General features: G+C 45.8%; 1 protein-coding gene across 4 annotated transcripts in view; it reads left to right on the top strand.

The window, feature by feature from the left end:
* GNB5 (G protein subunit beta 5) overlaps positions 1-25031 on the top strand; it is a 61347-nt gene that overhangs the window by 1580 nt on the left and 34736 nt on the right. Inside the window, exons 2-5 of one of the 4 annotated variants that reach the window (XM_086710701.1) lie at positions 4237-4390; positions 8729-8840; positions 20756-20892; positions 24944-24985. In XM_086710701.1, the coding sequence (XP_086566827.1) occupies positions 4265-4390; positions 8729-8840; positions 20756-20892; positions 24944-24985 (417 nt within the window). In that variant the 5' untranslated portion in view covers positions 4237-4264. Of the gene's footprint in view, positions 1-4236; positions 4391-8195; positions 8476-8585; positions 8841-20755; positions 20893-24943; positions 24986-25031 lie in introns of those variants that run through there. The other 3 variants (XM_086710703.1, XM_086710705.1, XM_086710702.1) reach the window with 3 other exon arrangements.

Raw genomic sequence — 25031 nt, 5'->3', positions numbered from 1 at the left:
TTAAGCAGTCACTCCCAATTCTCCCCTCCTCCCACTTACTGGTAACCTTTAATCTACCTTCCCCATCTGTATGGATTTGCCTATCCTGGACATTTCATATAATTGGAGTCACAGTAAGTGGCCTTTTGTGTCTGGCTTATTTCACTTAGCATGTTTTCAAGGTTCATCCATGTTGCAGCCTGTAACAGAATTTCATTCTTTAATTTTTTAATGTTTATTTTTGAGAGAGACAGAGACAGAGCCTGAGCAGAGGCAAGAGCAGAGAGACAGGGAGACACAGAATCTGAAGCAGCCTCCAGGCTCTGAGCAGTCAGCACAGAGCCCGATGTGGGGCCCAAACTCAAACTGTAAGATCATGACCTGAGCCGAAGTCAGTCACACAACCAACTGAGCCACCCACGCGCCCCTGATTTCATTCTTTTTTATTGCCAAATAACATTCTACTATATGGGTATACCATATATTGTTTGCTTGTTGATCAACAAACCCATTTGTTGATGGGTTTGAGTTGTTGACACTTTGGGCTTAAATGCTACTACAAACATTCATGTATGAGTTTTTATGTGAACATGTGTTTTCAGTTTTCAGGGGCATATACCTGGGAGTGGATTTGCTGGGTCATATGGTGACAACTCTGTTCAGCTTTCAGAGGCACTGCCAAACCGTTTTCCACAGCAGCTGCACTAGTTTACATTCCACCAGCAAAGCAGGGTGGGGTGGAGGGGGAGTTGTTTTGCCCATTTTACTTTTATAAGTAAAAACTGGAGATATCCTACATATGCAATAATAGGTTGGTTTAATAAATTATGTCAGGACATAGTATAGAGTAATACCAAAGCTGTTATCACAAAACAGATCTGTAAGTACTGACAATAAATGAGGTGAAGAAGGCAAATAGCTAACAGCCTTATTTGTATAACTCACAAAGCTTTACCTATGGTGTCAGAAGAGTCTGGAAGAATATGCACCAAATCTAAATAAGGGGGAAAAAACGCAGAGCAGGTTATAGGGACTTTCACTTCTGACTTTCTATCTTTGGCCTGTACTCTTAAAAATAAATATAGGGTGATGGGTTGTTCAGTAATTTTCAAATTACATATTTAGGTGAAAGATTGGAAGGACATTTTGTGCTTGGCGTGGGATTAGGGAAAGGTTTGAGTTCTATGGACAACCGCAGAACAACTTCATGTCAAGGCTTGTTTTCTTGTTTTTTTGTTTCTTTATTTTTTTAATGTTTTTACTTATTTATTCATTTATTTATTTTTGAGAGAGAGACAGAGCATGAGCAGGGGAGGGGCAGAGAGAGATGGAAACACAGAATCTGAAGCAGGCTCCAGGCTCTGAGTTGTCAGCACAGAGTCCAATGCGAGGCTTGAACTTGTGAACTACGAGATCATGACCTGAGCCGAAGTCGGACGTTCAACCGACTGAGCCACCCAGGTGCCCAAGGCTTGTTAAAATGGGACATTTTTATATTTTTCTTGTCAAAATGTTCACTGAGACACTTGTCCTAGATGGGAAAAGTTCCCTCACCATAAAAAGGATTATTGACCATAAGTATGGTAGAATGCACTGAGAATAAATTTAGTCATGATATAGATGCTAAGTGAAAAACACCAGTGTATAAAAATATTAAAACTATAAAATCTATTCTTGTATATGCCAAAATGTGGACAGGAGTCTCTCTGGGCAGTGGGATTGTAGATGATTATTTTCCTCCTTATACCTTTTTGATTTTTCCTGACACTACAATGCCCATGTATAATATTTATAGTTTTAAATACTGTAATATTTCTAATTTAGTTTGTTGCTTGCCTGCTTAATAACCAGATCTAAAATGCTAGCTGTGTGAAGCGATTTAAGGTTGGTATGTCTCAAAACTGGTGGTCTCCATTAGAAAATGGTGTTTTTCCAAGAATATGCAATAGCACTATGAAGCAAAAAAACTACAGTTCAAAATTATACATGGCATACACTTCCAATTTTTTTAGAGTATAAATGTATGCTTATGAAGACATTAGAAGAAGACACAAAATGTTAACAGCAGTCACTTCATTAGTATAGGGCATGCAGGTGATTGTCCCTCTTCATGTCCTTCTGTTTCCAATTATTTCTAACAAACATGTACAGCTCTTATCATTTGATAAAGTTTAAAATTCAGTGTCTCCTTCCAGATTTGGAATAGTGGCATTTTTTTCCTCCTTCCCTTTCTCTTGCCTTCCCATAACGCCTAGCCATGCTTGTATTCCTTCTCCACTTGGTCCCTCAGGTTTCTTCTCTCCTTCCATTTCCACAGTTGCTACTCCATCCAGAGCTTGTTTCCTCTTTCCCAGAACACAATAACAGTTTCCTAACCTAGTGGATTCCGCTGTTGTACATTCTCTCTCTGACCTACTTCTGGAAGCACAAATGCTGGAATAATCCACTTGAATGACGTTGCCTCCTTGCTGAAAAACCCGTGGCTCACCTTCCTAATGCTATTACTTGGAGTCCTCAGCATGATCTAGTGACTGGCGGGTGTGGGCAGTGGAAGGCAACATTACCGGGTCCTCGCCAAAGGCCAGGCTTCAGTGGGCAGGCCCTTGAGTATTTTATGAAAAGGCGGAGCAGACTGATTGTGCCGGTTCCACGGTAAGTGTTGCGGAGTCCCACTGCACACAGATTCAGGCTCCACCACTGACCTTGAACATGGTTAATCCCCCGGCACTTCCTCAGCTGTAACACAGATGTCTGCTTCCTTCCTGGGGTGGCTGTGAGCAGTCAGGGCCAAGCACTCCATGGTGGTCAGTAGCTGGTTCCCTTCTGATCTTTCATCCTTAAAGGACTGTCCTCTACTCTGTTACCTAGAGATCTCCAGAACTACTATCAGCTGCCCCTTTGCTGTGGGAGAGTTCAACCCAATTTCTCCAGCCCCATGGTGACCTCTGCATGATAGACATCCCGCCTTAGAAGTGTCCCCGCTGCCACCTGCCCCATAAATACATTCTTCTCAAATTTGGCTCTTTGAAATGTTCAGACCAGTACCCCCCAAATATCTTTATATTCAGGGGGTTATTTCTTTGAATCTTGATGTGTCCCACTCTTTGGAACACCTATTAAATCGGCTGCACCGTGATGGCTGCTCCCTCCCCCTCTTACCCTCTTGTCCTCATTTCCAGCAGTGGCACTGCAACACCTAGCTTCCCCAACAGAAACCTAAGAGGCATTGTAGACATCTCCCCCTCCTTGTCCCCACATGTCGCCAAGTCTGGCTCCTTCTTCCTAAGTGTGGTCCACATACATCCCACACCATTGTTTCAAGTAAGGCCTTCATTGTGTTCTGCCTGAAATGTGGCCTTAGGCTCACCTCTGCTTCTTCCACATCTCTAGCCTCCCCCCCCCACCCCCTTCCCACTGCTATGCTGCTTTTGCTGCTACTGTAGGCACTCACAGGGCAACTTAACATCTACGCAGCATTCACGGTATTCCAGCCTTGAGCTAAGCTTCATGAACTGTCTCTTCTAATTCCCCTGATGACCCTGTGACAATACATGTTAAGATCCCCGTGTGATCGATTAGCAAAGATCCAGAGAGCTCAAAGTAACTTGCCTAAGTAGTGGGGCCAGGATCTGGTCAGCCAGAGCCAGCACCCTTAGCCACCAGATGGTTTTGCTTCCGTAAATTTGCTCTCCCTTCAGTGGCCTGGGCCTGTCTGTTGACCTCTTGATGGACAGACAGGGACCCTGGGTCTGTGGCTGTCAAATATTTAATAAGTGGGATGTGTCCCTAGCAGAGAACCAATACTGCGTTTACTCAGCCTTACAGTATTGGTTGAGATCAGGCTCTACCATTTTCTGATTCTTTATTCCAAAAGTGTACCTTAGAGGCAGAATTTTTTTAAGTTTTAAATTATAGTATCCATTACAACAATGCTTTCCACTGCAAAGCCCCACAGGATTAATATTGTGCTGCAAAGATTAATTGCATCCATGTCTGAAGCTGCCAAAAGAGCCAGTTAAATGGTAACCCCAGAAAACCTATTGTCTAATGCTTTCTTCCTGATTAAATAAACGAGTTGGTGTTGACCCAGCATGTTGTAATAAATCAAAGGTTATACATTAACTGCATATACTTCATCCCACATGTAGAAGTCTGAGCAACCATCATGATAAAAGGAAGATGAGGTTTTAAAAAGCTGTTTCTGTTGGCTTTTCTCATGCACATATGTCCCTTTCTCTCTTTCTCTCTCTTTTTCAGCTTCATTTTGGGCAAAAAAAAAAAAAAAATGTGTGATCAGACCTTTCTAGTTAACGTATTTGGCTCCTGTGACAAATGTTTCAAACAACGAGCTCTGAGGCCAGTTTTCAAGAAATCTCAACAGCTCAGCTACTGTTCAATGTGTGCAGAAATTGTAAGTGCCACCTTTTAGAAATTTAAGTAGTTACCTGTTTTTAAAATGATGTCTAATGTTTGGGTCCTGTGACAGAGGAATTTACACACACACACACACACACACACACACATGTACAGCACACATGGGCTCAGTGAGGCAGTACAGCATGGGAGTTCAGGGTGTGGACGCTGGTCTCTGACCTCCTGAGTTCAGATCCAAGTTGTGTTCTTTGGTGGTGGTGTGCCAGCAGATCTCTACTCTCTTAGGAGGTAGGTTTTCCTATATGTAAAATAGGAATAATAGCACTATCTCATAAGGATTTGTAAGAATCAAATTAGTTCATTTTATTAAGTATTTATGTTTTTTAAGTTTGTTTATTTTGAGAGAGAGGAAGAGGAAGGGAATCCCAAGCAGGCTCTGCAGCGTCAGTGTGGAGCCCAAAGCAGGGCTCGAACCCACGAACCGTGAGATCATGACCTGAACCGAAGTCAGATGCTTAACCGACTGAGCCACCCAGGTGCCCCTGATAAAGTGTTTAAAACAGTAGTACCTGGCACAGGATGTGCTCAATGAATGTTTTGGCTATTATTATTTTTTAGGACTAATGTTTTTTGCTTCTGCTTTCTACTAGTCTGCTAGGCAAGCAACTAAGATAAAAGGGACTCTGGCAAATAAACAGCCTGGAAGTACCTCTCCAAAGACCTTGGTCCAGCTCTCCCTAGGAACAACTAACTCTATTGAAGACTGAACCCTATAAGGCCTCAGTAGTAAACAATATTAAGTTCAGGGAAAAGTGTTCCTTAGGCCTGAGACTTCAGTGAGGGCTGGGGACTGAATATAAATCCTGACATTTTTCAAAGAACACAAATCAATCCTCACTAGAGGTGACTATGAGTCAGCTTTGTTCAGATCTTGCAGCATAATGCCCATAGCATGGCTGAAGCCCTTGAAATTAATCCTATCTCAGAGGATTTGCAAAGCTGGGCTCAGTAATGTGGCTGAGCAGAGCCCCCACCTGGTCAAAGGTGGTAGAGCACTCTTCTCCAGAAGCCCAATAGGAAACCCCCCAATTATCAGCACATTTTAAACACCATGTATCAAAGAGAGGAGAGGGGAATTTTACATTTTATCCACCTGAAGAGGAAAAGACAGTATTGATCTTCTTGGTTCCATTTATGTTCTCATAAAGCAAATGGCAAGTAAACAGCCCAGAGTGACACACAGGCGTAACAATCCTGATGTCACAAGATTCAGGCTTAGTATAACAGGCTTCTACCTGAAGCACCTTGTGTTCTAAACTTAGCTCTGCAAATCGTCAAACCGAGGACATTCAGTTCTTAAAAGAGGCCTGCTTTCCGGCGGCCCTACCATCCTGGTACAGTGCTATTTGTGAATCTAGCTCTTTTGTTTTTTAAACACCTTCTTCTCTGGACACAAGGAGCCCAGAATCCCTGTCATCACATCCTGTAGCATCATAGATTCTCCCAGGTCGGAGGCACTTTTCAGGAAACGGTCACAGGCTATCTCCACCATAAGCACTTGCAGGTTCCCAATTATTCAGACACACTCCTGTGGCTGATGAGACATCCACGTGACCGACAGCTGATTTTTATCTGGGTGTTTGGGATTGTGAGCCCCCAGTTTCCCTTTTCACAAATGAGGCAACCCTGTAACTCCACTACTACTGAAAGGTAGCAGAACTCAACTTTTCTGCTCTCCAGACTCCTTACCTAGAAACAGGAGTGGAAACCAAAGTACAGGAAGGCACTTTGTAAACTTTCCCAGCTATTAAAAAGTTGCATGTCCTCATCTCTAGGTGGCAGACCCTCCAGATTGGGAGATACGTGGGGTTTAGTTTACAGAGAGAATGTCCAGAGGAGGACACGCTCCAGCGTGAAGCTCTGCTCACTCCAGATCACACACAGGCAGACCTTGAGCAGGCACACACAGCCCACGAGGGGCCACGAGGCACCAGCCTGAGGAAGTGATGGGAGGATGCTATCTGGCCAGGCCTTCTGAGGTGATCCTGGTGAGAAGTGTCTCCCATGGCCTAGTGTCTCATTCAAATTACTTCATATGAATTGCTCAAGTGTATCAGGGAGCCTTAATTTTGAGCAAGTACTATGTGTCATGGGATGCTCTACAGGGTTACCCAGGATGAGGCTTTTTGAGGAGGTGTTTTCCATTTATAGAGGAGGAGCCTGAGACCCAGAGAAGTTAAGTAAATCACCCAAGGCCACACAGCACAGCCAGGAGTTATCCTCAGGCAGTATGATCTTGATGGCACCCATGCTTTTACGCTTCTGCTCTACAAACTCTGAAGCAGATATAATAGTTTCACTTTCATAAATAGTTGTATATATCTATTAACACATTGATATTTTGTGTATTTGTTTTGTTTTTAATTATACAGTTTATATATTCTATTTTATATATCCACTTGATAAGCTAACATTAACTGAGCACCTACCACATACCATCTATTATGCTAAATACTGAGGATAAGTGATGAAGAAACCTGTATCAATGGGGAGCTGGTAGTTAAAACACACCTGCTATGATGGCGGTGTCTGCTAAGAGGTTCACTCAAATTCTCGTATTCAATTCTCACAACAGCCGAAGTAGATGTCCCAGATAAGGAAACCAAAGAGCCCAGAATCTAACCTCCTAGACAACCATGCTTAGATTAATATAGATTACTTCCAACTTTTTTTTAATGTTTATTCATTTTTGAGAGAAAGATACAGTGTGAGTGGGGGAGGAGCAGAGAGAGGGAGACACAGAATCTGAAGCAGGCTCCAGGCTCCGAGCTGTCAGCACAGATCCCAATGCGGGGCTCGAACTCACGAACCGTGAGGTCATGATCTGATCTGAAGTCAGATGCTCAACCGACTGAGCCACCCAGGCTACTTCCAACTTTCCTTTGATGAAGAGCCACCCAGGACAAGAAGTGGAAGGAGGGAAGGGTGAGCACAGACACCAAAATCCTGTTTGGGAATGTTTGCTCTAGAATTTGTAACCTCGATCTGCCTTCCCATTTTGCATGTATAAACACACACACACACACACACACACACACACGCAAGGTCATGGAGGGGTAAAAGGGAGAAGCCATGGGTTGGGTCCTCCACACTGAAGTCTGGAGGCATGTAGCTGAATAGAGCCAGACTGCCTAGGTCCAAATCCTGCCTTTGCCTCTTTCTGGGAGTGTGACTCAAGCAAATCATTTAAACTTTCCGTCCCTCAACTTCCTCATTTGTAAAATGGGGAGAATAGTATCCATTCAGGGTGATTGTTGTGGTTTATTAACGTAAAGTACTTGGAACAGCGCCTCGCATTGCAGAGGACTGGGAAAAAGAGATGCTTGAGCCTGCCTTAAAGTCACTAAATCTGCATCTTTGAGAGACTCCTAGGAACCTTCCATTCTAAGGTGGAGGAAGCTGCCTCAGAAATGACACAGCTGAGATCACTGAGCGTATGTTCAAAAACGCTGGGTCTGGGCCCCTGAATACTAACCCCACCCCTGCCACCACCTCCTTTTGCTGACCCCAGGCCAGGCACTTAATTCTCTGCGTGAAAAAAAGAAAAGCAAAACCCAGAGTGTGCGGTCTTAATGGCGTACACTACAGCTTCTCAGAAGCCAAAACGAGTTTTATTTTTGTATATTTGAGTCAACGAAGGAGGAAAGTTTCCGGTTCGTTGTGGGGGCGGGTGGGGAACCAGGGCTACCCAGGATGAGGTGGGAATCAGTGGTGGGTGTGGACCGGGCCTCGTTGCCCTCTCCTTGCTCACCTACTCTGCAAGTAGCAGCCACTGCGCAGCCTATCAAGTCCCACTGAGAGCTGATCGGTGCCAGGGAAGGGGCAGGTAGGAAGGCCGTGTCACTGGGACTTCACCAGGTCCCAGGAGCCGGCAGTCCTGGATTGGAATCCCAGTTTGGTCCTTCACTACGAGCGGGTCCTCGGGCAAGTCACGTTATCGACTCTGAGCCTCGGTTTTCCCACCGGTAAAAGGGGCACGACACTCCCTGCTTCTCCGGGTGTTGTGCGCTGCAGCGCCACCGCGGGCATCGCCCCGGGCACAGCGCCAGGCGCGCGCCGCAGGTGCCAGGGCGGGGGTGGGCGCGGAGGGGGCGCGGGTGTCCGCGGGCGAGGCGGGCGGAGAGGGGGGAGTCGACAGCGGCAGCCAGGCTCGCAGCCGCCCGCGTCAGCGCCGGAGGGCGGGGCCGCGCTCGGGGAGAAGGCGGCTGGAGCTGCGCCGGGGGCCGCTCCCGCCCGCTCGCCGGCCTGGCCTCCGCCGCCCGCTCACCCGCCGCCCCGCTCTCCGCTTCGCTCCCCGCCGCGTCCCGGCGCGAAGATGGCAACCGATGGGCTGCACGAGAACCAGACGCTGGCGTCGCTGAAGAGCGAGGCCGAGAGCCTCAAGGGCAAACTGGAGGAGGAGCGGGCCAAGCTGCACGACGTGGAGCGTGAGTGCGGGCCGGGGCGGGGGCTGCGCGCCGGGAGGCGGGCCGAAGAAACCAGACCGGCCCCCCGGGGGAGCGGGGTTGGGGGTGCAGGGCCGGGGGCCGGAGCCAGGCCTCGCGCCTGGGATGGGCTCCGTGGTTCCCGGGCGCCGGTGAGGCGTGGCTTGCGGCCCGGAGCCCCCGGGTTGCGCGGCTGTGGGGCCCGAGCCGGGCGGACCTCGGAGGCGCCGGACACCTTGTAGAGCCCCCGCCCGCTTAGCGGAGGCGGTTCCGCCTCTGGGCGGGGGCGCCTGGTGGAAGCCGCCCCTGGTCGCTGCTCTACCCCGGTAGGGTCTTGAGATGAGTTCCCTCCATCGCCTTCCTGAGAGATGCGAACTGATCGCAGTCCTGCCCGAGCCAAGCAAGGTGGAGGAGGGGGTGGGGTGTCAGCGGTAGCCAGCGCAGCGAGCCCTGTGGGCGCGGCCTAGGGTAAACTCCTGTTTTGTTTTTTAATCATTTGGCTTTCTCCATCATTGTTGTATCTTTTCTCAGTTTGGCTTTTCCGAGGAACCAGACTCTTGAGTTAAAACCTCATTTTTTCCAATCCCGGAGAACCGGGTGGGGGAAGGAAAGCAGAGGAGCTTACCAAATCCTACCATTTAGTTAGTTCACTTGAGGCTGTTTAAGAAGCTTTTGAAGGGATGCGGTGTGTTTGGCATAAACGAGCAACAGCAGTCGTAGGTAAACAACATACTTCTTGACCACTACCATAATTCAGAACCGGCTCTGTGATTTTTATGAGTGAGTAATTAAGTAGCCAGGTTAAATGGCTCTTGGCGGGATCCGCTTCCCTTTACTCTGTCAGATGGTTTGTCCTCGGCAGAGTTTGGGCTGAGGGCCAGGCTTGGGGAAGTGGCATTATCTGCTTATTTTTCAGCTCTGAGGATGGCAGCTCCCCTTTGCTGAGCCCAGCCTCCCTATGGTACCCTCAGGCACACCTATACATCCTGCTCCTACACTTCCTATTTGGGGCCACCCCTTTAATATTTTTTGGAAAAGAAACATGGGGTTCATGCTGGGTTGTTAGCACCTGATTCCTTTCTTGATAGAAGCAGATGACCTGAATCGAGAGCGTGCTGTGCTTTTGTAAGGGCCTCCTTCGGAGACATGCTAAACCTCTATATCATTTAGGGATGTGTCCAGCTACAGTTAACTATAGACCCCAAATAAAGTAGCGAAACAAATTGGGAGCTGTTTTCCTCGTGTAACAGGAACAAGGGTAGGTGATCGCCGACTTTGGTTTAGCAGCTCAGGGTGCCATCAGGGACCCACCCTCCAGTCTTTCTTCTCCACCACCCTGAGAACACTGGCATTTGCCGCATTATTACAGTATGACCACCACAGCTCCAAACATCACCTCTGTATCCAGGGCCAGAAGAAGGGAGAAAGTGGTCACCAGCCTCTGTTTCTCCTTCTTACCAGGAAAGCAAAAGTTTTCCCCCAAATCTCCCTTCTTCCAACAGATTTTGTACTTTATTGGCCAGAAGTAGGTTACATTGCTACTACAAGGGACCCTGGGAAAGAGAGAACTGAGCTGGACACATTGTCATCCCCAAACAGCGTTGGGTTTCTGTTATCAGGAAGCAGTAGGGAATGGAAATTGGGAGGCATTGGACAAAGTCTGCCTCATTTCACTCTGCAAATTCCTACATTCTGCAGGTGCTATCGATGATGCTGTATGTGTGGTGTTAGTGCCCCTGAGGTAGGTCGTCTGACTTCTGCATTTTACAGAGGAGCAAACTGAGGCACGGCAGGGTGAAAGGACTTGCCAGAGGACTGCAGTCAGTCGGTGGTGGGACCAGGATTCCAGCCCAGACAGTCAGAACTCCAGCCCAACCTCGCTTCAGCTTTTTGCCCAACTACTTTGGGCTCTGTGCAAAGATTCTCCAGAAACTCTCTTGGCCAACAGTGAAGACATCCCACTGGGAACCTGTTAGCCTTTTCTGTGACTTGGGAAATGACCTTAAGGCAGAGAGATAGTCAAGGTAGTTTTTCAGCATAGTCCCCTGTCCTGCCAAGGATGCAGTACCCTCAGAAGCCACCAACTTTTGGACCCACAGTGGAAAGATCTATCCCCACCTGCATGTAAGTCAGAATTTTGGAGTTGAAAAGACCAGAAGTCATATGGCCATGTTCCCCTTTATTCCCCCTGCAGCCTCCAGACCATTTCTCCTCTACTCCTGTATAGAACCTTTGCTCCTTTGAAGCTCCTGTCATTCAACTGACATCTGTTTTCCCCTTCTCCATGCTGCTGTCTCCTGACTTCCCAGCCAGGCTGCCTCATTTCTTAGGGAAATTTGGCACATGGCTTGAACCTTCTTTTTGACCTCAGCCCTGCCCCATCCCTGATATCTTCGGGGTTCCCAAGGGTGACTGTCCTAACCCACTGGCCTCTCTCTCCATCACAGTCTCCTGGATCCCTTTGGTGCTCAGAGCTACTCCTCCTCTTCTGACCAGTCTCCCCTCCCCTCAGAGATCTTCATGATCTAGGATCACTGGGCTTTTCTCTCTTCCAATCTCTCAACCTCTTACTGAGCCTGTCATTCTTACATTTTGGTGTTGTTATATAGATGGTCCTGTAGCCCCTACCCCAGCTTTTCAGGCCACAAGCTAAGATGGCCAAGTCGTCCCGGTTTGCCTGGGACTCTCAGTTTTAAAATGGAAGGTCCTGCATTCTGGAAAACCCTTTAGTCCTGGGCAAACTGGGACAGTTGATCAGCCTTCTGTTAGCTCTGACTTGCCCAAATTCTTGCCTAAAAACACAACAAAATAATAGAGCATGAACTTGGAGGAAAAGCAAACTCGACCCAACTCCAGACCCTCACTTCTTCAGCTCCCCTCCCTTTGACCCTCAGACCAGCATCCATACTGTTGAGCCCTCTTCCCTGAGTCAGACCCTTGGCTAACATTAAATAGAGGAAGTGGCTGATACGGGTGGCCCAAGGGGAAGCCTGCCTGCATCAAACTCCATAGCCCCAGGCCCAGCGACCTTGCCTTTCCCCATATTCCTCCAGAGCTTCCTCCTTCTCCGTACGTGTTTTCCCCTTATTACCGTCAGCTTACCTTCTGCCATGGGTAAGTGCTCCCTTGCTTGATTATAAGACATTTTAGAATCATGAGATATAATATATAGCTTGTATTAGTTTCCTATTGATGTTGTACAAATTTCCACAAATATAGGTACTTAAAGCAACATAATTTATTCTTTTACAGTTCTGGAAGTCAGAAGTCTAACTGGGTTAGCAGGGCTTTATTCCTTCTGGAAGCTTTAGGGAAGAGTCCCTTCCTGGCCTTGTCCAGCTTCTAGAGGCCACCTGCAATCCTTGGCTTGTGACCCCACATCCTCTAACCTCCTTTCTCTCATCACATCTTGACTCTGATCTCCCTGCCTCCCTCTTACAAGGACCCTTGTGATTACATTGGGCCCACCTGTATAAACTGGGATAATCATCCTCTCTCAAGATGCTTAAGTTAATCACATCTCAGAGCCCCTTCTGCCATGTAAGGTAACATAGTCACAGGTTCCACGGATTAGGACATAGACATCTTTGGAGGTCTTATCACACAACTCTCAAAACTAGAAGGGTCACCTGCTTCAGCCTCAGTCTTAAAGGCACAAAAAGTTTTCTTCTCCTCCCTGCCACCTGTATGGATGAGACCACTGAGATCCAGGGAAGGATTATATTTCTTTAGCTGCCCTAAGGTTCTGCAGCTACTCTAAGGGAGAATGGGGAGCAGACGCCAGGGTTCAGGCTCCTAGGAATAGCTCTCCTCCTCACCCTGCTAGGCCATCACTCAGACAGTTGTGATTTATATTAAAAAGACAAAAAAAAAAAAAGTGGTGGGGGCGGGGCAGGCACCTAGATGGCTCAGTCTGTTAAGCATCTGACTTTGGCTCAGGTCATGATCTTGCAGTCCGTGGGTTCAAGCCCTGTATCTGGCTCTGTGCTGACAGCTCAGAGCCTGGTGCCTGCCTTGGATTCTGTGTGTCCCTCTCTCTCTGCCCCTCCCCTGCTTACAACTCTGTCTCTCTCTCTCAAAAATAAATAAACATTAAAAAAAATTTTTTTGAGGAAAAAATATGCGTGTATGAAAAGGTTTCAGTATTAAATTTTAAAAAGTCGTAAACAGTATATATAACATGATCTCATTAGCTTAAACAAGAGATGCTTGTGTTATGCGTTGACTTTGTGGCAGGTTACACAAGAAACTGTTATCTCTAGGGGCGCCTGGGTGGCGCAGTCGGTTAAGCGTCCGACTTCAACCAGGTCACGATCTCGCGGTCCGTGAGTTCGAGCCCCGCGTCGGGCTCTGGGCTGACGGCTCAGAGCCTGGAGCCTGTTTCCGATTCTGTGTCTCCCTCTCTCTCTGCCCCTCCTCTGTTCATGCTCTGTCTCTCTCTGTCCCAAAAAATAAATAAACGTTGAAAAAAAAAAATTTAAAAAAAAAAAAAAAAAAAAAAAAAGAAACTGTTATCTCTAGAGAAGGCCAGGGGAGGAAGGGAAGTAGAGGTATTTTTCACTTTATACCCATCTGTGCATTTACTGCGTGTATAATAAAAAATGAGTACTGGAACAGGAGTCAACATCAAGAAAAAAAAAAGAGTTCAACTTTAAAGAGTCCTTAACTTGAAATTAAACTGAAGAATGATCTGGAAAACAGGCTGCCAGCAGAGCAGGAGGCATGCTGTGTTTATTTCAGCTACCGTGTACCGGCAGCCTCCTGGGGCTGAGGGGGGCTTCTTCCAGATTCCCAGCTTCCTTGGTGGCAGATTCTCATCTAGTCTAGGAACGAACAACTCAAAGATTTCTGTAATTTCTTTGAGTACAAATCCAGATGACATTTGGGCAAATCATAGGACTTATCATCAGATGCTACTTTCTGTTCTAAATGTAACTTTGTGAAAGGCTTTACTGTCAAAGATTATTATTATTATGGCTGGAGCGTTGGACTCTTCTGATTTTATGGTGTAGGGAGAAATCTAGGAAAACTGAATTTCTGGATTAGTCTGAAACAAATGTGTTGGCTGACTTTTTCCACGTTCTAAAGGAAAACTACTGTGTCCTGAGGCTAGAAGTGAGTTTCGTTTCAAGCTAATCCTCTCCCTGCTGCTCTTCCACCTGCTGCCCGCAGCCGTGAGAGGCTTTCATTGCGTCTCCCTTTGCTTTGGCTCTGCGTTCCTAATTGCACACAAGCTAGCTAACATAAGTGTCTCCAGGGTACCATCGTAATAAACGAATGCCCACTGCCACATATTTAGAAATATAGAAGACAACAAGCCATTTATAACCCCACCACCCAGAGACAGCCACTTATAACATTTTGGTGTATTTCATAGCTTATGATTTTATGCTTGCCTATATATTTGTGAGCATATTTGGGATTGTACTAGATTTAGAGTTTGAGCCTAGTTTTAATCTAACACAATGGATTAAAATGCCCCCCATGTCATTTTACTGTTCTTTTTAATGTCAATATTTTGAAATACTTGTACGGAACCATGTAGGACTCCATCTGAAAGATGGTACCATAGCTTAGTCTTTCCACTTTCTAATTAGGGAATTCTGGGGAGGTTTTTTTCTGTGTGTAGCTAATGGATGTTTTGGAGCAATTCCAAAATCTCAAGCACAAGTGAGGAAATGTGATTGCAGATATTTTCCTACCATCCCAGTGTTTAAGGATTTTGTTTATATCCCACCTCATTCGATCCTGAGGTAAATTCGGGTGGAATGCTTTTTTAAATTGTTTTACCTGTATTGTGTTTTAATTGAAATATAGTTGACACACAGTGTTACATTGGTTTCAGGTGTACAACATAGTGATTCTACAACTCCATAGGTTATGCTGTGCTCACCACAATTGTGTGACCATCTGTCACCATACAATGGTATTACGATATCATCGACTATATTCCCTATGCTCTTATCCCCTTTTATCCCCATGACTTACTCATTCCATACCTGGAAGCCTGTGCTTCCCACTCCTCTTCACCCACTTTGCCCATCCCCCCACTCACCTCCCCTCTGGCAACCATCAGTCTGTTCTCTGTATTTATGGGTCTACTTCTGCTTTTCATTTGTTTGTTTTGTTTCTTAAATTCCACATATAACTGAAATCATATGGTATTTGTCTTTATGTCTCTGACTTACCTCACTTAGCATAACACTCTCTAGGTCCATCCATGTTGTAAATGATACCACCCTTTTTTATGAGAAGTGTTTCATTGTGTGTGGGTGTATAGATACACCACGTATTTATCCATTCATCTATCGATGGACACTTGGGTTGCATAATGAGTTTTTTAGAATTAGCTTTGGATAATTTTTCATTTTAAAAAAAAATTTTTTTTTATTTATTCATTTTTGAGAGACAGAGAGACAGAGTGTGAGCAGGGGAGAGGCAGAGAGAGAGAGGGGAAGACACAGAATCCAAAGCAGGCCCCAGGCTCTAAGCTGTCAGCACAGAGCCTGACGCTGAGCTGAACCCATGAACCGCAAGATCAGGACCAGAGCTGAAGTCAGACACTTAACTGACTGAGCCACCCAGGCACCCCAGATAATTTTTCATCTTTGATTCCTTAGATCTTCTACCAAATCGTGGCCATCAAAAGACTGTATATTGGTGCCAAATTTGGAAAGTGGTTCAAGATCATTTTTTAAATGGTTCTGTTTTTCTACTGAAGATGTCTCACTTGTCTTTGAACTTATCTAATGTGTTACCAGTCATTTCCACAATGTTCATGTTCAGGAAAACTTTAGATCTGTCTGTGCTTGGGTCACTTTTTTCATGGCCTTTTGGAATGATGAAAAGGACCCTGATGCATGTTTTCACTTTACGAATTTATGTTGTTTGGATTTTCATGAACAGACTTGCACACTATACATTTTACTTTTGGTTCACATGTGCGACAGATTATAAAATAAATAGCAAAATATTCCCTGAAAGTTGACAGGAAGCCACATCTTCATGAAAAATTCATCTTTGCGTGAAACCAGAATTACAGATTATTTCCAGGGCCCCATCCAGATAAACTCTTAACACCCTCGTTTTACAGAAGAGGGCACAGGCTCAGAGGAGACATTTGTTTCCACTAATTTATAAGTTGTGCCTTTCCCTCAGGCCTCACTTTCCTTTTCTGAGAAGTGAGTGGATCAGGGCAACTCACTTACCTTGGGGGCCAGTGGGCGAGAAGTGTGCTGAGTACAAATGTTCCTGAGCCTGGCATCCTCCCTCCCCCATTCACCAGCTCAGCTCAGCTCTGGCTACTTTCTGCCTTGGGCTTCTAGTAAGGTTTTTGTCTGTGGGGGAAGGTAGAGGCTGACGGGAGGAGGAGCTGATGGCAACTGAAAACCCCTGCTTCATACACTTGCCAAACCTCAGGGTGCCCGGGATTGGTGCTCAGCCTGACTTGTTGAGTTCCTAAGTTCTCTTCTGTTTCTAAATTTGCATCGGTCTCCCAGAGCCAGGATGAGGATGCACTTCTTGATTCCGGACTAGAGTCCCTAACGTGGATCCGTTGCTCTAGTTACATCAGGAAGTAGAGGGATCCAAGTTGGGGGTGTCTCCTAGACTAAGAAGCCATTGTCACCACCTCACTTTGGCCTTGATTTTCTACAGTAATAGAGCCATGTGCCCAGAACTTATGCCACTACAGGAGGTGTTTTCTGTTCATAGGGGTCTGAATGCTTGTACATGACGTCCTTAGCCTCTCTGAGTTTCCCCTTCCTTCTTTGTAGAAATAAGGGTTAGCCTGGGTCCTCAGGCTGTGTGTAAGGCCCTCAGCCCAGTGCCTGTTCCCCAGGAAATGTGCACAAAATGGTAGATATTGGCAATATGCATTGAAATCCTCTAAAAATGTGTTATACCTTTGACTCAGCAATGCCATGAATTGGCATTTATCTAAGGAGGTAATGCAATGCAAAGGTATCCAGGCAGCCCTAGAACAAAGTATCTTGCAGTAGGGAATTTTAGCGTTGTGGTATATTCAATGAATGTCATATAGTCATTTAAAGTGACAGATAATTATATTTGACATAGACAACCATAAATGAAAAAACTCGTCCCCAAAATTCTATGTGAAGTGTAGTCTGCTTGTGTGTGTATATACACACGCACGTGCAGAGAAAAGGCTTGGAAGGATATAGACCACATGTTTAGAATGGTCAGGCTAGGCAGGACTGTAAGCGATCGTGTTTCTATTTTCTGGTTACTTTCAATGGGTGTGCATTCTCTTCTATAATTATATTAAAATAAATCAAGAAAAAACCTTCTCCCTATCCCTAACCTCTTTTCACTCTCTCATTCTTTCTTATCCCAAACGTGAAAGTCTCTGTGGCCCTTCCGTTTCAGAAGCCCCCCCCCCCCCACCTCCTCCAGGTTATGTTGTTTCCAGTTTTCAAGTCCCCAGCCCCTAGTACCCTGACTCTCCATCTTTGGTTTCTGGCCTGCCAGACACCTGTTAGGCACTTTAATTCACTTCCCCCATTAAAACTCAGAACACCCCCGTGGATTAGTTCACTGTCTTCCATTTTACTGAACGAGAAACAGAGATATAAAGAAGCTAGCTTCCTCCCTTCCCTTTCCTTACCCCAACTCCTATGGATCCTTCAAAACCAGGTACCTGTGACATCTCCTTCTGATGGCACACCTGCCAGCAGTCAGCCGTGTTACCCTCGGCTCCCCGACACCTCTGTGACCACACTGCCTTGGTGATATGTGTGCAGGCCTGTCTTCCCCCTGCACACTGTGAGCTCCATAAGAGCAGGGACTGTCTTATTCTTTTCTGTACCCATGCATCCGGCATAGTTCTTGGCACACAGTAGGGGTTCTGGAGACGTCATTTGAAAAGCTGTAACTCTTTAATAGATGTGAGATTTGCCAGATAGAAACAGGATGAGTGGGTATGGGATGGAAAAATGCAATGAGAAAAAATAATTAATAGTTGGGATGTGGTCAGATTCCCATTATGTAAGGAGGGCCCTATATGGGTGGGGTGAGCCATCTTTTTAATTAATTTTTTTTTTTATTTTTGTGAGAAGGACATTAAATAGCTGTGGTCTTCCTAATGCACAAGTGAGGAAAACAGCAAGAATATCGATGTGAAGTGTCAAAGTAAAACACTAAATAATCTATGCTCACAACTCTGAGCTGGTACAGACATGTCAAAGGCCAGTAAGAATTTAGAAAATTCACTCTGTTTTTAAACATATTAAACAATATGTCTTAAAGAACGCATCAGTAAAAAACTAATGTGCTGTTTGTGGCAATAAAGAATGCAGTGTCTCAGCAGAAGTAATAGCATAATAATTGCATATTCAGGTATACTTTTTTTTCTCTCCACCTAATGTAGGGCTCTAGCTTACATCAAGAGTGGCCCGCTCCACTGACTGAGGCAGCCAGGTGCTTCTCATGTAGTTTTATAGTTAAACCAGTATTTTTTATAGTCTGAGTTTTCACAGAGAGTTTTAACCTGTTCACACGTTTGTTCTTTTATCACAAAGAAATGGGGCAACTACATGAAACCAAGACTTCTTGGAGAAGTGGCTGATTCCAAGGCCAGAGCAGGGAAAGAACGTGAGTCTGTAATAAGAAGTGCTCAGGGGAAAAAAAAAAAAAAAAAAAAAAAGGAGGTTAGAGTAGGAGAGAGCCAAAGCATAAGAGACTTTTAAAAACTGAGAACAAACTGAGGGCTGATGGGGGTGGGAGGAAAGGGAGGGTGGGTGATGGGCATTGAGGAGGGCACCTGTTGGGATGAGCACTCGGTGTTGTATGGAAACCAATTTGACAATAAGGACGTGTTGGAAGGTCATGGGAGCTTGCTTGATGGGGCCCCCTCTGAGCAAATCAGGCACTGGATGAGCATCAAAATAAATAATTCTTACAGTAAGAATCCATGAGTCCATCTAATATACATGGGTGAATAAATACATTGGAGGGGAGGGAAAACTCCTTTTATTAGAAAGCCAACTAAAAAAAACAAAAAACAGAAGGAATGAGGGAATTAGGAAAACCTTGCGAACTATCGTAATAAACCATTCAGGCAAGAATCATTAACAGATGTTAAAACTAGAGTTTGAAGAGTGACTGGGTATTTATATAGTCTCAAAGTACATCCCCACAGGATGCTTCTTCATGATAAAAGGCAAAATGGTAACTGTCCAGTGAAGAAACTGGCAGACACCATCTTAACCAGATGGTCAGCGTGAACAGTGCTGGTGATGGTGAACTAATGGACAACAGGTGCCTCCTGACCAGGCACACTGGCAGGAGCTCCTCAGTCTCTGGTGTTCCTGCCAGACAAATATTACCTGAATCTAATCTTGAGGAAGCAGGAGACAAGCCCAAACTGGGAAAGTAAGTCAGGAGACTAAAGAAACATGACATCTGAGTACAGCACATGATCTTGGGTTTTCTTTTGCAGTAAAGTTATTATTGAGACAATGGAGAGTCTCTCAGTAAGGTCCATACATCAGATGTAGTATTGTTTCAGTGTTACTTTTCTGACTTTGATAATATACTGTGGTTATGTAAGAGAGTGCCTTGTTTTTAGGAGATACACAGTGCAGTGTTTAGAGAGAAGGAAGGGAGAGCCAGCCAGGGAGGGTGGGTTTCTGAGAAGGGCTCTGTTGTCACTGCTTGAACTACAGTCCAGTCTGGCCCTCCCTGCCCGGGTTTCCCACAAGGAGGTGGCATTTCCCCCTCAAGTTCTAGCAGCTCCTGGGAAGGAAGAGGGCCAGCCCCCTGGCCTCACATCACCCACGTCACTCTGCTATGCGAAGACACCACACCTTTCCTCGGGCCATCCCTTGCCTCAAATGCCCCCTTCCCTGCTTCTCACCTGCCTGAGGAAATGCCCTGCTGGGAGGTTTGGAGGAAGGAGAAGTGGAGAGGGGGTCAGGAGCCCCAGTTTTCCTTCTGGCACAGCCTCCAACCACAAGCGCAGTGGCACTGCACAAGGGGGAGAAGCCATGGGATCCCCCATCCTCAGTTTCCTCACCTCTGGATGCAGGGTCTGGACTAGATGGTACCTTTGTGGGAACTTGGCTCCTAGTGACACCCCACAGTGAAAGCCTCTGAGATAAGCCCCTTGAAAGCTCTATTTGCTTCGAGAAAGAGGCCACGGTCCCAGCACCTGAGAGATTCCTTTTTGAAGCTCCTCCCTTGTGTTGGTTCCTTCTCTAGGTCATGTGTTCAGACTTCTAGAATATTGCTCTCTACTGACACCGCAAGTTTTCAGTAAACCCATGGCTGTACCGGTGGCTCCCTTATTCATTCTTGCCTGCAGCACATGAATGGAGCACCCACACATCCAAGGCCTTTGCTAGGCAAGAGGGGGAGGGGGGTGGTCATTTAGGAGTCACGGTGCCTGCTGGCACCTCATAGGACAGTTTTTGTAAAGTCACTTTTCCTTGTGACTGGAAAGGTAGGTGAAAGAACCGGAAACCCCAGAGTCACTCCCAGTTAGTTGTATGAACTTAGCCAAAGAACCCTTGTAAGCCTCAGTCTCCTCACCTGTTAAAGGGGGACAGTGATCTCATTCTGATGCTGCCCTGCCTACCTCGCAGAGCTGTCACCCTTCAGTGGGAGAATTGTGTATAGTAGAAGGTATATAGTCTGTAGATATGAGGCAGTCTTGTTGATCCCTCAGCACACAGAGATGGAAATGCTTTGAAAAATGTAGGGTATTAAACACAAAGACAGAACGACAGTGTTGTCTCTACCCTCCACTGAGCTCAAAAGAGAGCGTTGTGAAGGCATTATAGTAAAGAACAGGAGAATCAAGCTGTGGCCACAGAGAAAGACCAGTGTCATCCCTTTGCCAGCATATGGCTCAGAATCTGGTCCTGGGTAACAGAACTGAGTGTTGCCTGTCCTTCTAGTACACCAGGTTGCAGAGCGGGTGGAGGCCCTGGGGCAGTTTGTCATGAAGACCAGAAGGACCCTCAAAGGCCATGGGAACAAAGTTCTCTGCATGGACTGGTGCAAAGATAAGAGAAGGATCGTGAGCTCATCCCAGGTACGTGGCACCTGCTATTTGATGTTGAGCATGCGTCTGACTTTATAGCAAAAGAAGAGAGCTTTCCTTTTCAAGAAACCCTTCCTGATCTCTAGGACTCCATTTATTCTCCACAGGACATGAGTTAGCATAGTTAAGAATTCTCTTGCATACTGTAGAACGCCATTCATTTGGGTAGATTTGGAATTGGTAATAACTGAGACATGAACTGTATTTGACAAACCACTCAAAATTATTTCTTCCTGAGCATATTTCAGGGTCTCATTTGTAAATGAAACCCTTTTTTAGATAGAGGGTTTTTTTCCCCTCAAGTTGGGAACATAAGTGCTTATGGGTTCTTTCACTTTAAGAGTTCAGCAATTTCTATGCCCTAAAGAACAATTTTTTTTTAATGTTTCTTCATCTGAGAGAGAGAAAGAGAGAGAGAGAGAACGAGTCGGGGAGGGGCAGAGAGAGAGGGAGACACAGAATCTGAAGCAGGCTCTAGGCTCTGAGCTGTCAGCACAGAGCCCGATGCGGGGCTTGAACTCATGAACCATGAGATGATGACCTGAGCCGAAGTTGGACGCTTAACCAACCGAGCCACCCAGGCACCCCTAAAGAACAAATTTAAGATACATTTTTGGAAAGGATATTTTTTTCATTCATTCTATCTCATTGACATAGTTTATTTTATATCTTATGTATTATTGTTATCTAGTGCTGTATAACAAGTTACCCCCAAATTTAGCAACTTAAAACAACAAATATTTATTATGGTTTCTGAGAGTCAGGAATCTGGAGCAGCTTATCTGGGTGGTTCTGGCTCAGGATCTCTGATGAGGTCACAGTCAAGATGCTTGTCAGGGCTGTGATCATGGCACAGCTCCACTGAGGCAGAAATTCCCTTCCAAAATGGCTCATTGGCTGGACGCCCTAGTTCCTCACCATATGGAACTTTCCATAGGGCTGCGTACAACACAGTAGCTGGTGTTCCCCAGAGTGCTAGAGGGAGATGGGGCAGAAGCCATGCTGTCTTTTATGAGCTGGCCTCAAAAGTGACTTTCCATCACTTCTGCTATATTCCACTGGTCACACGGACCAACCCTAATATAATGCGGGAGGGACCTATACAAAAGTATGACTATCAGGAGGCTGCTTATCACTGCCTGGTACTTTTTATGTCTATTTTGATGTAACACGCGTTGAATATAAAACTGTAAACTGAAGTCATTTATTTTTATGGCCAGTTTGGGCTTCTCCCTATCCCTGCCTTCAGCCCAGCTTTTCCAAAGGACAATTTGGGGTTTTTTTTAATTGCCCTTTTAAGTATAAAAACTATACATCTTCTAGGGGTGCCTGGGTGGCTCAGTCGGTTAAGTGTCCAACTTCGGCTCAGGTCACAATCTTGCCATCCGTGATTTCAAGCCCGGCTTTGGGAGGCTGTGCTGATAGCTCAGAGCCTGGAACCTGCCTTGGATTCTGTGTCTTCCTCTCTCTCTCTCTCTGCCCCTCCCCGCTCACACTCTGTCTGTGTCTCTCAAAAATAAATAAAATATTAAAAACATATACATGTTCTAAATAATCCACACACTCTAACATCTATGTCAGGTTGTATTTGATAAGAACAGGTCGTAATTAATCTATATTACCTACAGGTCTAGTATGTCACGTACTTGCTTTCTTTTACGTTCATAAAAAAAGTTATCCCTCAAGTATTCTACCACATTTTAAAAAACGCTGAAAAAGAGAACAAAGAAAAGGTTTTACTTCCACCACCCAGTCCCAGCCATTATTACTATTTTAGAGCATTTCTTTCTCAACTTTTTTTCACAAAGTGGTTATCAAGATATACATGTTGCTACCTAGCCTTTTTGACTTTTTTTTTACCCCTAGAAGTGTAATATATGTTGGATTCTCTGTCACTCAAATACTGTCCTTAGGGAGGAGGTACACTGCTGACGTGCTCCATCCATCCACCTCTGCTGCAGAGAAACTAGAAGCCGGGTGGGTGTGGGAGGAAGCTGGAAACAGCAGGAATGTTCTGGAGCAGACAGAGTGACTCAGAGCAGCCCTGTTCCCTTGAAGGCAGGAGATTAATCAGCCTGACTGCGTGGGTTCGGGTTTAGGGTGGAGGCTGTCTCTCTAGGTATGTGGGCCCCTGGTGTATAAATCCGTGCTTGTGGAGCAGCCCACATTTGGTTTTATGACTGATTTTAGCCTCTTGGGTTCCTTTTTCTCTCCAGAGCACATAGTAGGTGAGTGGTGGGGACAGGCAGGCAGGCAGTGAGGTGGAGGAAGCCACCGAAGGGAACGCCAATTTGGACAATACACTGAGTCTGTCCAAACACTGCCCCCCACCCCTGCCAGCCCCATGCAGCATGTGGAGCTACAGGTGTGGAGGACCCCAAGGCCTGGAGCCCCTTATCTCTTCTCTGCTCTGTTACCTAATCTACCCCATACGTTGTGCTCAGGGATTTAGAGAAGTCAGACTAGAAGAACCAATGTGCTTAGGAGTTTTGAAAGGTCCCAAAATGCCTACTTTGACCTTGTTTCTGGGCACTTTGGCCACACGCAGCAGGAATATGGAAATCTTCCAGTAGATCATACAAAGCATCAAAAAGGCTAGGTAGCAACATATATATCTTGATAAGCACTTTGTAAAAAAAAAAAAAAAAAGAAAGAAAAAAAAAAAGTCAAGAAAGAATGCTCCAAAATAGTAATGGCTGGGACTGAATGGTGGAAGTAAAACAATTTCTTTGTTCTCTTTTTCAGCGTTTTTTAAAATGTGGTAGAAAACTTACGGGATAACTTTTTTTTATGAACGTAAAAGAAAGCAAGTACATGACATACTAGACCTGTAGGTAATATAGGAGATTAATTACGACCTTTTCTTATCAAATACAACCTGACATAGATGTTAGAGTGTGTGGATTATTTAGAACATGTATATGTTTTTAATGTTTTTCTTTATTTTTGAGAGAGACACACAGAGTGTGAGTGGGGGACAGGCAGAGAGAGAGAAGGAGACACAGAATCCAAAGCAGTGTCACTTTGGATAATCAGACCTTACCTGTGCCCCTAAGCAGCATCTCTTCCCCTGCCCTTGCCTCATTCGTCAGATTTGGCTCCAAATGGCTTGAATGATTACAAAAACCAAGCCTGCCGTGGATGCTGCAGACTCGCCATCCCGGAGGGTGTGTGGGGGACCCATGTACTGAAGGAGTCAGCTCAGCCGTCCTCTTCCGCTGTTGGGCAGAGCCTGGGGGCCCAGAGGACCTGCACACCAGATGCTGGGCCGGTGACTGCATTGTAGGGACCAGGGCTTATGTGGTCTATCCCCAGTGGGTTTGTATGACAAATAGATGACCTAGTGGTGACTCCCCACAGCCCCAGTGTGGGCTGCAGCAGTGGTGACAGTGAACTTGGCCCCAGCCCAGAACACACCCTGACAGGGAGTGCTCTCTTGGCAGAACAGCTGCCCACAGGGGATCCCCACCATGATGGACTTGTTCTCAGCATAGGTGCAACATGTTAGGGTGGCAACGTTACACTGATCTCAGGCCAGCGCAGCTCTGAGAAGTGGGCCAGGAATGAGGGTGGGGCTCTGACCCATCCCTACAGGGAGCACAGCACACAGGAGCCAGGATGGCTAGTGGAGGTGGTGAGGGAGAAAGCAAGAGTCCACTCATTGCCTGTCAGGTACCTAGAGGTCATTTCAGGTTTGTCTTACGCCTGTATCGCTTTCTGACAGGGTATGGTGTGTGATGGCCGTGTACCAACAGTTTGTGCTTGGTTTCTAAATAGTATAACAGAAGTCTCCGAGCAATGCTTTTGTCTTTGTATCTGTACAAGGAGTAGAACGTTGAGAACTGAGCCTTTAATCAGGCTGGACAGTTGAGCCCCATATTCGCTCCCCTTTTGTTCAAGGATAGATCTTGATTACCCAGATACTCACTCTGGCTTTCTCCTGCACACTGTCCCGCCAGACACAGCTTTTTTGAACAATTCTCAGTACTTCCCTGTAAGGACTGGCTGACAACTCCTGAGCTATTTACTCTTTTCCTTCCAGGATGGGAAGGTGATCGTGTGGGATTCCTTCACTACTAACAAGGTAAGGTGTTGTCGCTGGCATGTTGAGCAGCACCTCAGAACCACAG

The sequence above is a fragment of the Puma concolor genome, chromosome B3 (genome assembly GCF_028749965.1).
Source record: "Puma concolor isolate L17-30 chromosome B3, mPumCon1.1.hap2, whole genome shotgun sequence".
NCBI lineage: Eukaryota > Metazoa > Chordata > Mammalia > Carnivora > Felidae > Puma > Puma concolor.
Note: the sequence above shows the minus strand (reverse complement) of the source record. Positions and strands in the feature narration are given on the sequence as shown.